This window comes from Clavelina lepadiformis, chromosome 1, assembly GCF_947623445.1.
Source record: "Clavelina lepadiformis chromosome 1, kaClaLepa1.1, whole genome shotgun sequence".
NCBI lineage: Eukaryota > Metazoa > Chordata > Ascidiacea > Aplousobranchia > Clavelinidae > Clavelina > Clavelina lepadiformis.
This window is the reverse complement of record NC_135240.1, coordinates 4,874,112-4,885,724: the sequence shown is the minus strand read 5'-3', so window position 1 is coordinate 4,885,724 and position 11,613 is coordinate 4,874,112. Positions and strand designations below refer to the sequence as shown.

Sequence of the window (11,613 nt, the reverse complement as noted above, 5' to 3'; positions counted from 1 at the left end):
TATAACAGTTTTGTGTCATAATTAACTGCTTATGTCTTTAATAAATAATATAATCAACTTTCATATGAAGCTCAAGTATAAGCTGGTTTATGATACGTTCACAACACAACATACACTGTAGCTAACCTTGATAAAGCAGTAGCTAATTAACCTTGGTATCAAAAAATACGCAATAATCAAAAAGGTTTTGGATGTTAGCGCAAGGGAACTAAGTCGCTTTAAATCGACGTTGATGATTTTTTCTGAGACGGTGCTACACGAAAGCTGCCACAATAAGGAATGTTGTTACGTACTATGGATGTTATTTTTGACAGTTATTACACTAATAGGTATTTTACTAATAGATGTTTCTACTAGGTATTTCTTCACTAATAGATATTTCTTCGTGTTAATTCTCTACTCAAAAACGTTGGGTGTGTCCAAGGACCTTGCTTTTCAGAGGAAGAAAACCAGAGAGCAGTAAAATAAAGAGCGGTAGCCAATTAACATGTGGCACACAATATTTACTTTAAGTGATGACTGATGACGTACCAGTAAATCGTGTTCAGGTTTCTAACCGCTGCACACCTGTGTACACAAGTAATAAAAGGAACGAAATTATATACTGGATGTTTCTAGAACTTGCAAAAACTTGCAAAATTATGTGTTAATCAATCAGTTCAAATATTACAAAATAACATTTTATGTCCAACGCTTATTATATTTAGCTGAAAAATAAGTCGACGGATGAGCTGTTTGGTCGCGGTCTATCACAGAATGACTGGAACAAATATTGCTTTATTTTTGCGTCCATTATTATTTAAGATCCCGCTTAAAAGATGAAACTTTCAAAAAAGGTTAAATGCGGCAATCATTAAACCTTCGGCTTCCTTCAAGGTACAAGTCCCAAACGTTAGAACAATTCAGTTTGTTGAAGGTTGGACTCCAGCCGCAAGGAAGCAAACTGTGTATGCTACCACCGTCGCTATTTGTTTAAAGCGACGGCCGACGTTTAACAATTTATTACAATGAAATCGCATTCACCAATTACTTGACGCAATATTTAAAGCTCAAACACAATATTCAATGCTCATAAAGAATTCATTGTGAGCTTTAAAAAAAGGAAAGTTTATCTTATTAACAAAAGAGAATTTTTTTGCGGCCAGGAAAGTTTCATTGTTGTTGTTCGTCTTAAAAGAGTCAGTATTGATGTTTTGCGAACTAGTGGTGTGTCGAGTTTCCTGGAAGTGTCATGACTGAAAAGATGATTTTTAGTTTTTATGGATTTTTTCTCTTGAGCCTATGCGCATTGACAGGGTTGGCGGTATGTATGTCATTGTACTTCATATCTAGGCTGCTCTTGGTTGAATTTGTTGTAAAACTTAAGCACTAAATAACTTTCTTTCAATACAAAAGTCGCGCGGCTATATTGTAAAGCATTAGATAAGTCATGAACCTGTTGATTCAAATTTGTGTGTCTAGTCTCCATACACGCATAACATTTGTGGATACAATTATAGAAGCTTGCATTAACGCTCAAACTTTTTTCGTAGCCCGGTACCAGTATTAATGTAACACGCATTGAATTTTTAATTTCATTTCAGAATGCCGTTCCAGCTCCGACTGGTTTAGATAAAATTGAGATCCGTTGCACTTCATTTACGATGGTTTGGGATGAAGCGGACAACGCTAATTACAAAATTGAAGTTAGAGATACTCCTCATGATAAAGATGACAGAGTCCCTCCTACTTCTCCACCGGCTACTGGTTACGTTTCAACTCCTGTGAGTTACGTAATAAATATTACGCTATACTTATTTGCATTCCTGTATAATGCCGATATCAGATGATGTTGATGTTGAATCCTTGTTGAATGTCGCAGAATTATAGATTATGAAGCAATAAAAAAGTTTAAAGTGGCGTCAACGCCAATATATATCTCTTGTTGCAGTGTAACACGAGCTCAACCACAGCAGGAATTTCAGTCCAGTCTGATTCGAATTACGATATTTACTTGTTTGCGATAAATCCTTCAAATCCATCAGATTACAACACAGCGTCATTCCTTAATCTAGATACAAGTAAAGCATTATTTTTCATGTTTTCCAATTTTGTCATTTTATTTATTTTTTAGTTAGTAATTTTTTATTTTTGTTTACTTTTATTCATACAGCTTTATATATTTCAACTTTATATTGTATTTTATAACACGCTGGGAAAAAATTAAAGTATAGTCATGAAGAATACTTAGTTGGTTTGTTTCTTGTTAACTGTTTACTTGACTAGTTATTTTATGCATTTTGGTTAACAAATTACAGTGCCTCCGGCCCCTTCCAACGTACAAGTCTCAGATATTGAAACAAACCAGTTTGTCGTAAGTTGGACACATTCCAACCCTTCTGAGGAGAATTGCGGTTGCCAACTTGCCGTTGCATACCAAGTTACTTACACATCAAACATTGGGACTAGCTTCATGAAACAAACTCCTGGACTTCAGCAAACTTTAATTGTTGATGATGTAACAACAAATACTGATTACGTAATCACGGTTGTTTCCTGGAAAAATGACGTAATATTCAGCGACAACAGTAGTGTTGCCACAACAACTACGAGTGAGTATTTTATAACAGACGAACATTCTTTGTACAGCTGAAGACTAGAAAGAAACATGCATTTTGTCATAGAAGTAATATTTTCAAAATAAAGTATTTATTTCTCTTCGTTAAATATAAATTCAAAGCAGCGAATTAGTTGCCATTGAACTCTATTGATGTTTTCAACCAGTTCCATCAAAGCCAACTGCCCCCACCAACAGTTCAAGCGCAACAACGACCTCCATTTCACTTCAGTGGGATCCGGTGCCGGGAACATCGACTTCACTCACTTACACAGTAGCTTGGCTTCCGGCAGATTCAGCCGAATCTAAAACAGGAATAACCGACACAACTACAACTATATATGAGCTCACACCTTCTACTGAGTATGTGTTTACTGTGACGGCTGTCAATGATGGTGGGACTGGGGTGACATCAGACTCAGCCACATATAGTACAGGTAAAGTTTGTATCTAAATTTAAAAAGTTCACAAAAACACGGCTTAAAATCATATGTTGCTGAATGCTGTGTGTAGGTTGTCAAAATATTTTGTTTACTTGAACAAAGCTATAATACAGTTTAAGCTTCTTTTGTAATTGAGCGGCTGCAAATCATAAAGCTGCCATTTAAGCACATACCAGTTACTTGTAAATCATACTCTTTTTAACTGTAATAGAGTTATTTAGTTAGCTCATAAACCTGTCACTGTTTCATCTCTTTACACTTTTAACAGTCCCAGACATGGTACCAGCTCCCATACTGAGCTCATCAACAAACCTTTCTACAATGATCGATGTTTCCTGGAATAAACCGGCTGGCGGTGATGATGTCACAGACTACTTGCTCGAATGGTGGCTTTCAAATAGCGAAGACGTCAATTCTGATACAGAGATTCACTTGCATGAAATCGATTCCTACAATTACGTCATAGACGGATTGACTCCCGGAAAAAGATATGGTGTAAAAATATCAGCTCGCAACTCAGCTGGTACTGGTCAATCATCTCCGGTGTCATCATATACGACAGGCCAGTTCTTGTGTTTTGTCAAGCTCTGACAAAGTTTACCTTGTTTAGTGTTGCCAATAACTAGGTGCTAGCCAGACTAAGCTAAGTTGCGGGACAGAAATTGAGGGTAGGTATAGCTTACCTATGCCAAAGTGTAGTTGCATAGCAAACTGTAACGTAAGCTTAACATGAGCTAAACGAAGTTGTGACCATAACATCTTAAGATGAATCTCGTATTATCGTAATGAAATTCTCCAAATTCAGCTCCTGGAAAGTCCACTCCTCCCACAAATACATCTTCCTCCACGACAACATCCATCAGTATTGCTTGGGATCCTGTAGATGGAGCTACATCTTATACCTTGGCTTGGTCTCCGCATTCAGACGACGGATCATTTCACAAGGCTGATGTTAGAGACCTTGATATTACAGTGGATGGCTTGACACCAAACACGTTGTACGTCATCACATTATCTGCCGTCAACAGTGGTGGCTCTGGTGCACCATCTAACGGTGCAACCTTTTCTACAGGTACAGCGCAGTTGAAATTAAGTTAGACACCATTAGAAACTTAATGTTTTTGGTGTCGTTTTATAACGATTCCACCTATTATGGTACACTTGCAACACTCACAACAAAGCAAATGAAAACAACTACTTGAGTAGCTATTTAACTACTTTAAATTGCTTGCTCAGTGCCTCAATACGTCGGAATTCCAAGTATCAGTGCACCAAGTGAAGACTCAGGAAGCAGATCAACAACGATGACTGGTCATTGGAGTAAACCGAACGGCGGTGATGATGTCATTGATTACGTAGTAGAATGGTGGCTTTCATCAGAAAACAATTCGATGTCAACGTATCATGTCGAGCCGCATTTGAGCGGAGTCGAGCAATACAACTCTTCGATTGAGAGTTTGACACCAGGAGAGAGATATGATGTAAGAGTTAGAGCTCGTAATTCTGCTGGGACCGGTCAGACTTCATCAAGCGCTTATCATAGAACAGGTTGGTTTGAAATGAGTATATAGTTAAAAATTTATCTTCGTTGTATTGACAAAATATTCTCATAAATTTACTTTTAGATCCTGCAACTCCCTTTCATCCTATTTTAACTCAACCAGTAGACGATGATATAACAACAAGGCTGCTTATAAGTTGGTCTGTACCTGAAGGAAAGTTGGATTCGTATGAAGTGAATTTATACGTTCAGGACGTTCCAGTCTTTACCCACACAACGAGCTACAAATCAATGCTTGCTGACAGTCTTATACCCGGAGAAATGTACAGAGCAAGTGTGACTGCCATCAGCGAAGGGTTGTTTGGTGCTGCATCTGATATGTCTAATGTGCAAAGGACAGGTGGAGTATATTTAATAATATAGATATATTTTGCTGTTCCCATGCAGCTACATGAATGCTTGAATTGAAATAGGTTAAAACGTTATAAAAACGCTTATGGTGTAATTATTTCTGTATACTCGATCCCAACGTTGGAGTAAAAGGCAAAAGTAGAAAAAGCAGTTCGAAAATTCAAAGTGTTGTGTTGGAAAGTTACAGATGTGTCGTGTTGCCAATAAAGAACTTTTAATTTTTTAGACCCTCCAACTCCAATGAAAGTTTCTTTGATTCAGCCTTCCAGTGGTGATATTACCAAGCAACTTGAGGTGACATGGGGAATGCCAGTCACACCATTCCAAGTTACTTATTACATTATAACTTTGAAACCGTTCAGTGGAATGGATGTTACAATCCAATATTCATCGGATGATGCAACCTCAGTCAGTTATTTAGTCGATAATCTAGTTCCTGGTGAGAGTTACTCAGCCACAGTGCAAGCGGTCAGTCCTTCAGATGGTGCATCAGCCACTTTTAGCGAGACATCAGCAACGTCGTTTAACCAAAGAACAGGTATAACGCTTATTCTATTTCTATCTTGTGATCATAGCAGTTCTTGAAATAATCTAAAAGTGTTTTTTTGATAATTGTACTTAGTCTTTTCGCATTCTATGATCATATCAACTTACATTATGCATATTATATTTTATCGTTAACAATTGCTTAACTCTTCGGAAAACTTTGAAACCTTATCGATAGCTCCTGCTCCTATAAACAACTTGGCCGTTTCTCAGAATATGAATAAACCAGAGTACCAGCTGGAACTGAATTGGTTATCACCAGCCGGTGTTGGAAACGTTGTCATGGTATGGTTGTAATGATCTGACCAAGAATTCCAAAATGTTTCAATAGAATTAACCTTACTTGTGGTGTTTGTTTCAGATTCAGTACCATGGAACACCAAATACAATGAATAAAAGCGCAAATGTAAACTTTTTTGACACTTTTCTGTCAGTCAACGTTATACCTGGCAATAACTATACATTTACTGTTGTCGTTCAAAGTGGAGAGATGTTGAGTGAACCAGTAATGGAGACAATAAATTCAAGTATAGTCCACATTGTTGTGTATAGTGTTTCCAGAAAATTATCTTTGCAAAATAAAAACCGTTACAATTATTCTAAAACGTTATGGATAAATAGGCATTGTACATGCGAGCCTTAAATGCGTGTTGGTTACAATTTGTTACAGAACCAGCTTGGCCTAAAATGGCCGCAGAATCAGAAATATATGAACTTACTCTTAATTGGGATTTACCAGATGGCAACATTGAAGGATATCTTTTGGAAATTTTGTCAGGAAACTTTATGGTATTTGTTTCATTTGCAAATTAATTGGTTTTTTGTTTTACTCTTAATAATGTATTTATCTGTTGGTGAGCTTGTTCAAACTTTTAAATTTAAATTTTGTTTGAATTTCATTTACGAACAATAACAAATGTTATGAATATGAAGTATTTAGCAGAATGATGAAATATTATAAATACACATATTGTCATGTAACTGAAGTATACATATATATATATATGTATATGTAGTAACATAAAGCTCATTGCTTGTCATACGCATATAACGGTAATATTATAATTTACAGTAGTTATAGAATTATAAATTTTCATTGTTGCAATGTATTGTCTAAAGTTGTAATATAAATAATATAATATACGACAGAAATAAAATGCATGTAAATATATTATTTAGAATGTTGAACTGCCAGTCCATTCAACGTCATATACGATGAAAAAACTTTCACCAGAGACAAACTACACAATAGTCTTATATTCCTGGATAACTAATATAAATGGTGACATTGAGAAAAGTGCTTCAATGCCAACAACTTACCAAACTTTGCGTAAGTTGGCGATATCTACCTAACCATGATTATAACCCAGTTTATCTTTGGCATTACGTTATAATAGCTGGCCTTACACTTATTCATCTTTCTTATTGGCAGCTTCTGACAAACCAACTTCTATAATGGTTACCAGCACAACGTCTGCAACTATATCAGTAAGTTGGTCACCTCCAGCACCTGGTAGCATTCGTGCTGCCATTGTTGGTTATTTGGTGTCATGGTCACCATCCCATGGTTGTGGTTCAAACATGGTGGATTCCACTTCAACTCAAATTACAGGGTTAATGCCAAACACTGTATACAAGGTAACTATTTCTACTCAGTATGAAGACAAGGCGGGTGATCTTGATGAAACAACGGCAATCACTTGTGAGTATGAACGTAAATTATTTTTAAAACTTTATTTAAAAAAAGCTTTTTCGCACAAGATAAATGCCTTACAATAGATTTCAACGCTTTATTTTGGCATACAAGGTTTCGCTCCACCTACCACTGTTACAACAACTGACAGTACTGCTTCTACCATTGATGTAAGTTAGACCACTCCAGACGTTGGAGGTGGCGCCACCAAATGTGATGGATATTTTGTGTCTTGGTCGCCCGCGCATAATGCTGGATACAAGGAAGTTGCGATGAATAGCACCTTGTATACGAAGATAGCCGGGTTACAATCAAACATGAGATACAACATCTTAGTATCAGCGCAAAGCAGAGCTGGGAATGGTATGCCATCTAGCCCGACCCTCGGAATTACCGGTAATATATCTACGTTTATCTGATTTCATTAAAAGTAAATTAAATAAAAATAATGACTTAAACTAACATTGTTAAACAAAGACGACGTATAAATGTATTTAAGTTTGAAATTGTCTTGCTCCATTCAATTATTTTCAAGCGCTTTTATTCAGCTCCAGGATCTCCCAGGAAAGTAAAACTAAACAAAGCTGATGGGGTTTACCATCCCGCCTCAACTATTCAAGTTGAATGGAACAAACCAGATGGTGGAGATGACATCGACAACTATCTAGTTGAATGGTGGCCGTCGTTCAATCAATCTTTTGTTTCTTTTGCATCAGTAATACATTCCAATGACGATAATGTACACAAGTGCATAATTCTTGACCTGACAGGCGAAACAACATACAAGGTTCAAATCAAAGCTCAAAACTCAGCTGGCACTGGATTACCGTCAGTTATTTTGTCTTATAAAACAGGCAAGATGTTTGTTGTAATTTCTAAATTTTTAAATCTGAATTAAATATTGTTTGTTATCTGTATTTCTTGGATTTTTTTAAAATTTGCACTGTTTTTCAGATGGAAATGCCACTTTCATTACAAAATCAAGAATTTGTAAGTTATAAAAATATAACTCGTTGTATAAACTACTTTCGAAAATTCTTGCAGAATTTCCTGTAATTCGTCAGCATTGTTTGGTATTAATAAAAATCTTTTTGTTTTTAAAGCTCGAAGTGCTTCACAATTTGTCCCATTTGAAGATAAATCCCAACATGGTTCGTATTTTTGTTGGAATTTGTGCATTTTACATCTAATATGAAATATATATATTTTGTTTGTCATGATCTGAATTAGGCTACTATGTACATAAGGCATGTACGATAATCTCATTATATCCATGAAATTACTGCTTTTAGGAGATATTTTGCACGCAAGTAGCGAACAACAAAAACATCTTATTGGTTAGTGAGCTTGTTAGTGATGGACTTATAAAAAGTAGAGCTAGGCTACTGACTAAAATCTTTGTTATAAAATTTGTTTTAAAATATTTCATTTATAATCAGTTTCCTTTTGGTCTCTAGTATTTGCCAAAATTGTATTTTTTATGCAGGGTTCGCAGTGATCGGAGTCATAATATGTGCTGCGATTGTGATAATTTTTGTCGGTGCTCACTATCGCCAACAGCAGAAGGAGGCAAGAATTTTTTCTTTTAATTCATTTTACTCATTTTGTAAAAGAAATCAAAGAAGCATTAAAGTGGCTTACTTCTAACTTTACTTCTTTTTTACAGAAATAAATGAAATGCAAAAATGTGGGATATTTCCATCTCGAAACTTATAACTTTTAATCTGTAATAATAAAAAGTTGCAGAAATAATTGTAAATGTTTTTAACTTTTGTTTGTTTCCATGCACGAATTAAATAAGCTAAATTGTTTTTCTGTGTTGTTGTTAAATTGTTTCTACAATTCTGTACAAAAGTTTTAATTTTTTGCTTTGTGGTATGGAAATGAATTCAGGTAATTACTAATTAGTTCTGAAAATGACAATTACATTTGATTTGTTAACCAGCTATGAATAAAAGATATTTTTGAATCGTCCTTAATCACATTTTTTACAAGTCTATCAGTTTATTTTAAGCAACTTGTTTGATGTTTGTCAGGGTTCATTTGCCAATAGTTTAGGCAGTTTGCGCCTATTTATGTGTTGTAATTAATTACTATTGATATCACATTAATCAAATACTTGCAAAAGTTAGTCCAACATATTTAGTTGTTGTCACTCGGAGGACAAAGAATTCAAATTAAAAGCTTTGATTTATTTAACCGACAAAATTGGTTCAGAATTTACTATTTATTTCAAGTTGCACTTAGGATATGCATGACCTGACCTGATCTGATTATTTCCAGCCACATATTTTCAATAGACCAGATGTTAAACAACAACCACCTTTAAGATACAGTAGCTATCTTCTAACCAAGCAGTGGTTGAGGTCGTACCACCAGCTGGTTAGTTCCATTCAACCAACCAACTACTCTTGTTGTTCCAGTTTTAGCCGCTCGCACCAATTATAGCAAATGGAGTCAGTAACCATTGTATCATATGATTTATTTTTCGCTATTGATGGGGGTGGGAAATTAATATTAATAAACCAAATTTTAACAAACTGATACCAGCATAGTACAATTTGGGTAAAATTGCTTTCCAATTTTGGCAAACGTTGAGAACAGGAAAAAATTTCTATAAGTTAAACTGTAATTAACTTCAACTTCAACTTTTAAGCAATGTTTTCGCCTTTGAGATGAATTTATTTTTCCCTTGTACCAAGTTTTCGCACATAGCCTTCATTTCAACACAAACAGGCAGCCCAAGATAGCAAATAGCAATAGTAATAGTAATACTAGTAGTTATAGTAATACTTAGAAGTCTATAAGTTGCCAAGGCTGCGACTTAAGTTTTGCACCAGAAGCGTCCTTGACATCATTTGTTTTTGAAACGACTGTCACTTCAATCTCTTGCATTATGTTATTTTGTACTTTAATGTATTTGTTATGTTATTTGTTATTTTATAAATTTTTATGTGGTTGATCTGTTATGCAGCACGTTGCAGTTTGCATCACAGCTCTTGTATCAATACTAATAATACTAATAACCCTCAGCACCGTATCTCACCTTTTCTTCAGGACACCAAGAAGACGACTTTAGATTTAGAACATTAGCACTGAATATAATTTGATTTACTCAACTGAGCAAGTCTCAGACAAGCAGACAACGACCTTATGAGACTCATAGCCTATATCATCACCCGCAATAAAAAATTCAACTAGCAAACATTGTAGTGAAGTGGTTCAACCTAACAGGTTAAGGTGCCATATATCCACTTTTCATTACAGCAGTATTCGTCTTGACGTGAATTAACATTACAACATTAACGCTGTCAGCTTGAGCTCGGTAACCGAGGCTCCAGCGATGAAGAAAAATGGCTGAGTTGAAAACATGCAAAGACTTATCTCAGTTCCAGAATAAAGTTTCATGACCTTGAACTACCATACCGTAAAATAAATTAAAAACGAACAGTGATGAATCATTTAATACTGAAAAACTTTACTGACGTTGATTGAAAAAACATGACACAATTCCGAATTAAATCGCTTTGAAATTTAAAACCTTGAAGTTTCGGCAAAAAAACGAAAAAAATTATGAACTGAAACTGTCGGGTTTTGCTCTAACTTTGCTATGAACAATTTTTTTGCCAATTTTGCTAACCAATAACTGAAAGCCAAAAATTCCAATTAAACTTAATCTTTTTTAATTAAACTTTATAATTAATCTTTTAAAATAAAAGAAATTTGAAGTGGTAAATTTTTTGTTACAAAAAATTTAAAGGATTTTAATAAGTTTAAAATCAGTTCGTGAATGTTTTCGACGACTCTCCCTCCCTTCTCTTCAACAGCTTATGTGTTCAATTGTTTGTACCTTACTAGGGACTTTCCCAGCAGCGATAGTCAATAAAATCATTCGTGGAAATGTTATTTGGTCATTTCTAGCTTGACCTAGACCAGTAGAGGTAGCTAGTAAAAGCCCGTAGCCGAGCAGTTTGAGCTCTGGCCTCACAAGTCAGAATTATGCGGCCCATTTCCGTGTTCGATACCCAGTAGCGCCTTGTCCTTGGGTAAGGCAATGACGAAACTTGCTCCTGTTCAGGGGACAGTAACAAATTTGTGCAATACTATGTAAAGAGTTAAAAAATATGTGACAATCGGAACTTGTACAAAAGCTAGCTTGGTAACGGGACTTCGAGTGATGAAGAATCATCGCCGGGTTTAAGTCGTGCAAATCCTTTCATCGGTCCATGAAAGGTTACTTTAACAGATCGGCCTTTGGAAAACTAAAAGGCTTTAAAGTTTTGCGTACTTAGGTTCACCATTTACAAGCCCATTGAAAGCACAGAATTTATTTCAAGTGCAGGCAATAGAGATTGTGAAAAGCAGAATATCTGGAACGTTTCAAACAAGTCTCTGCTAAAGCTTTTATTTACTTTTGTTGAAA

General features: G+C 35.4%; 2 protein-coding genes across 2 annotated transcripts; both read left to right on the top strand.

Annotated features, from left to right (window-relative positions):
* The first annotated feature begins 1,157 nt into the window (after positions 1-1,157).
* On the top strand, positions 1,158-7,446 carry LOC143449975 (fibronectin-like). Its single transcript, XM_076950341.1, has 16 exons — positions 1,158-1,303; positions 1,584-1,763; positions 1,931-2,060; positions 2,298-2,591; positions 2,764-3,033; positions 3,308-3,601; positions 3,845-4,111; positions 4,276-4,587; positions 4,665-4,940; positions 5,178-5,489; positions 5,676-5,782; positions 5,859-6,024; positions 6,168-6,286; positions 6,677-6,827; positions 6,930-7,199; positions 7,305-7,446. Exons 1-16 carry the CDS (start codon positions 1,232-1,234, stop codon positions 7,367-7,369), a joined length of 3,285 nt encoding a protein of 1,094 aa, XP_076806456.1. The 5' UTR covers positions 1,158-1,231; the 3' UTR covers positions 7,370-7,446.
* Positions 7,447-7,450: 4 nt separating this feature from the next.
* LOC143450165 (uncharacterized) lies at positions 7,451-9,158 on the top strand. The gene is made up of 7 exons (XM_076950605.1): positions 7,451-7,586; positions 7,739-8,044; positions 8,145-8,180; positions 8,294-8,341; positions 8,483-8,527; positions 8,677-8,759; positions 8,857-9,158. The coding sequence occupies exons 1-7, from the start codon at positions 7,463-7,465 to the stop codon at positions 8,860-8,862; spliced, it is 648 nt and encodes a 215-aa protein (XP_076806720.1). The 5' UTR covers positions 7,451-7,462; the 3' UTR covers positions 8,863-9,158.
* Positions 9,159-11,613: the final 2,455 nt, after the last annotated feature.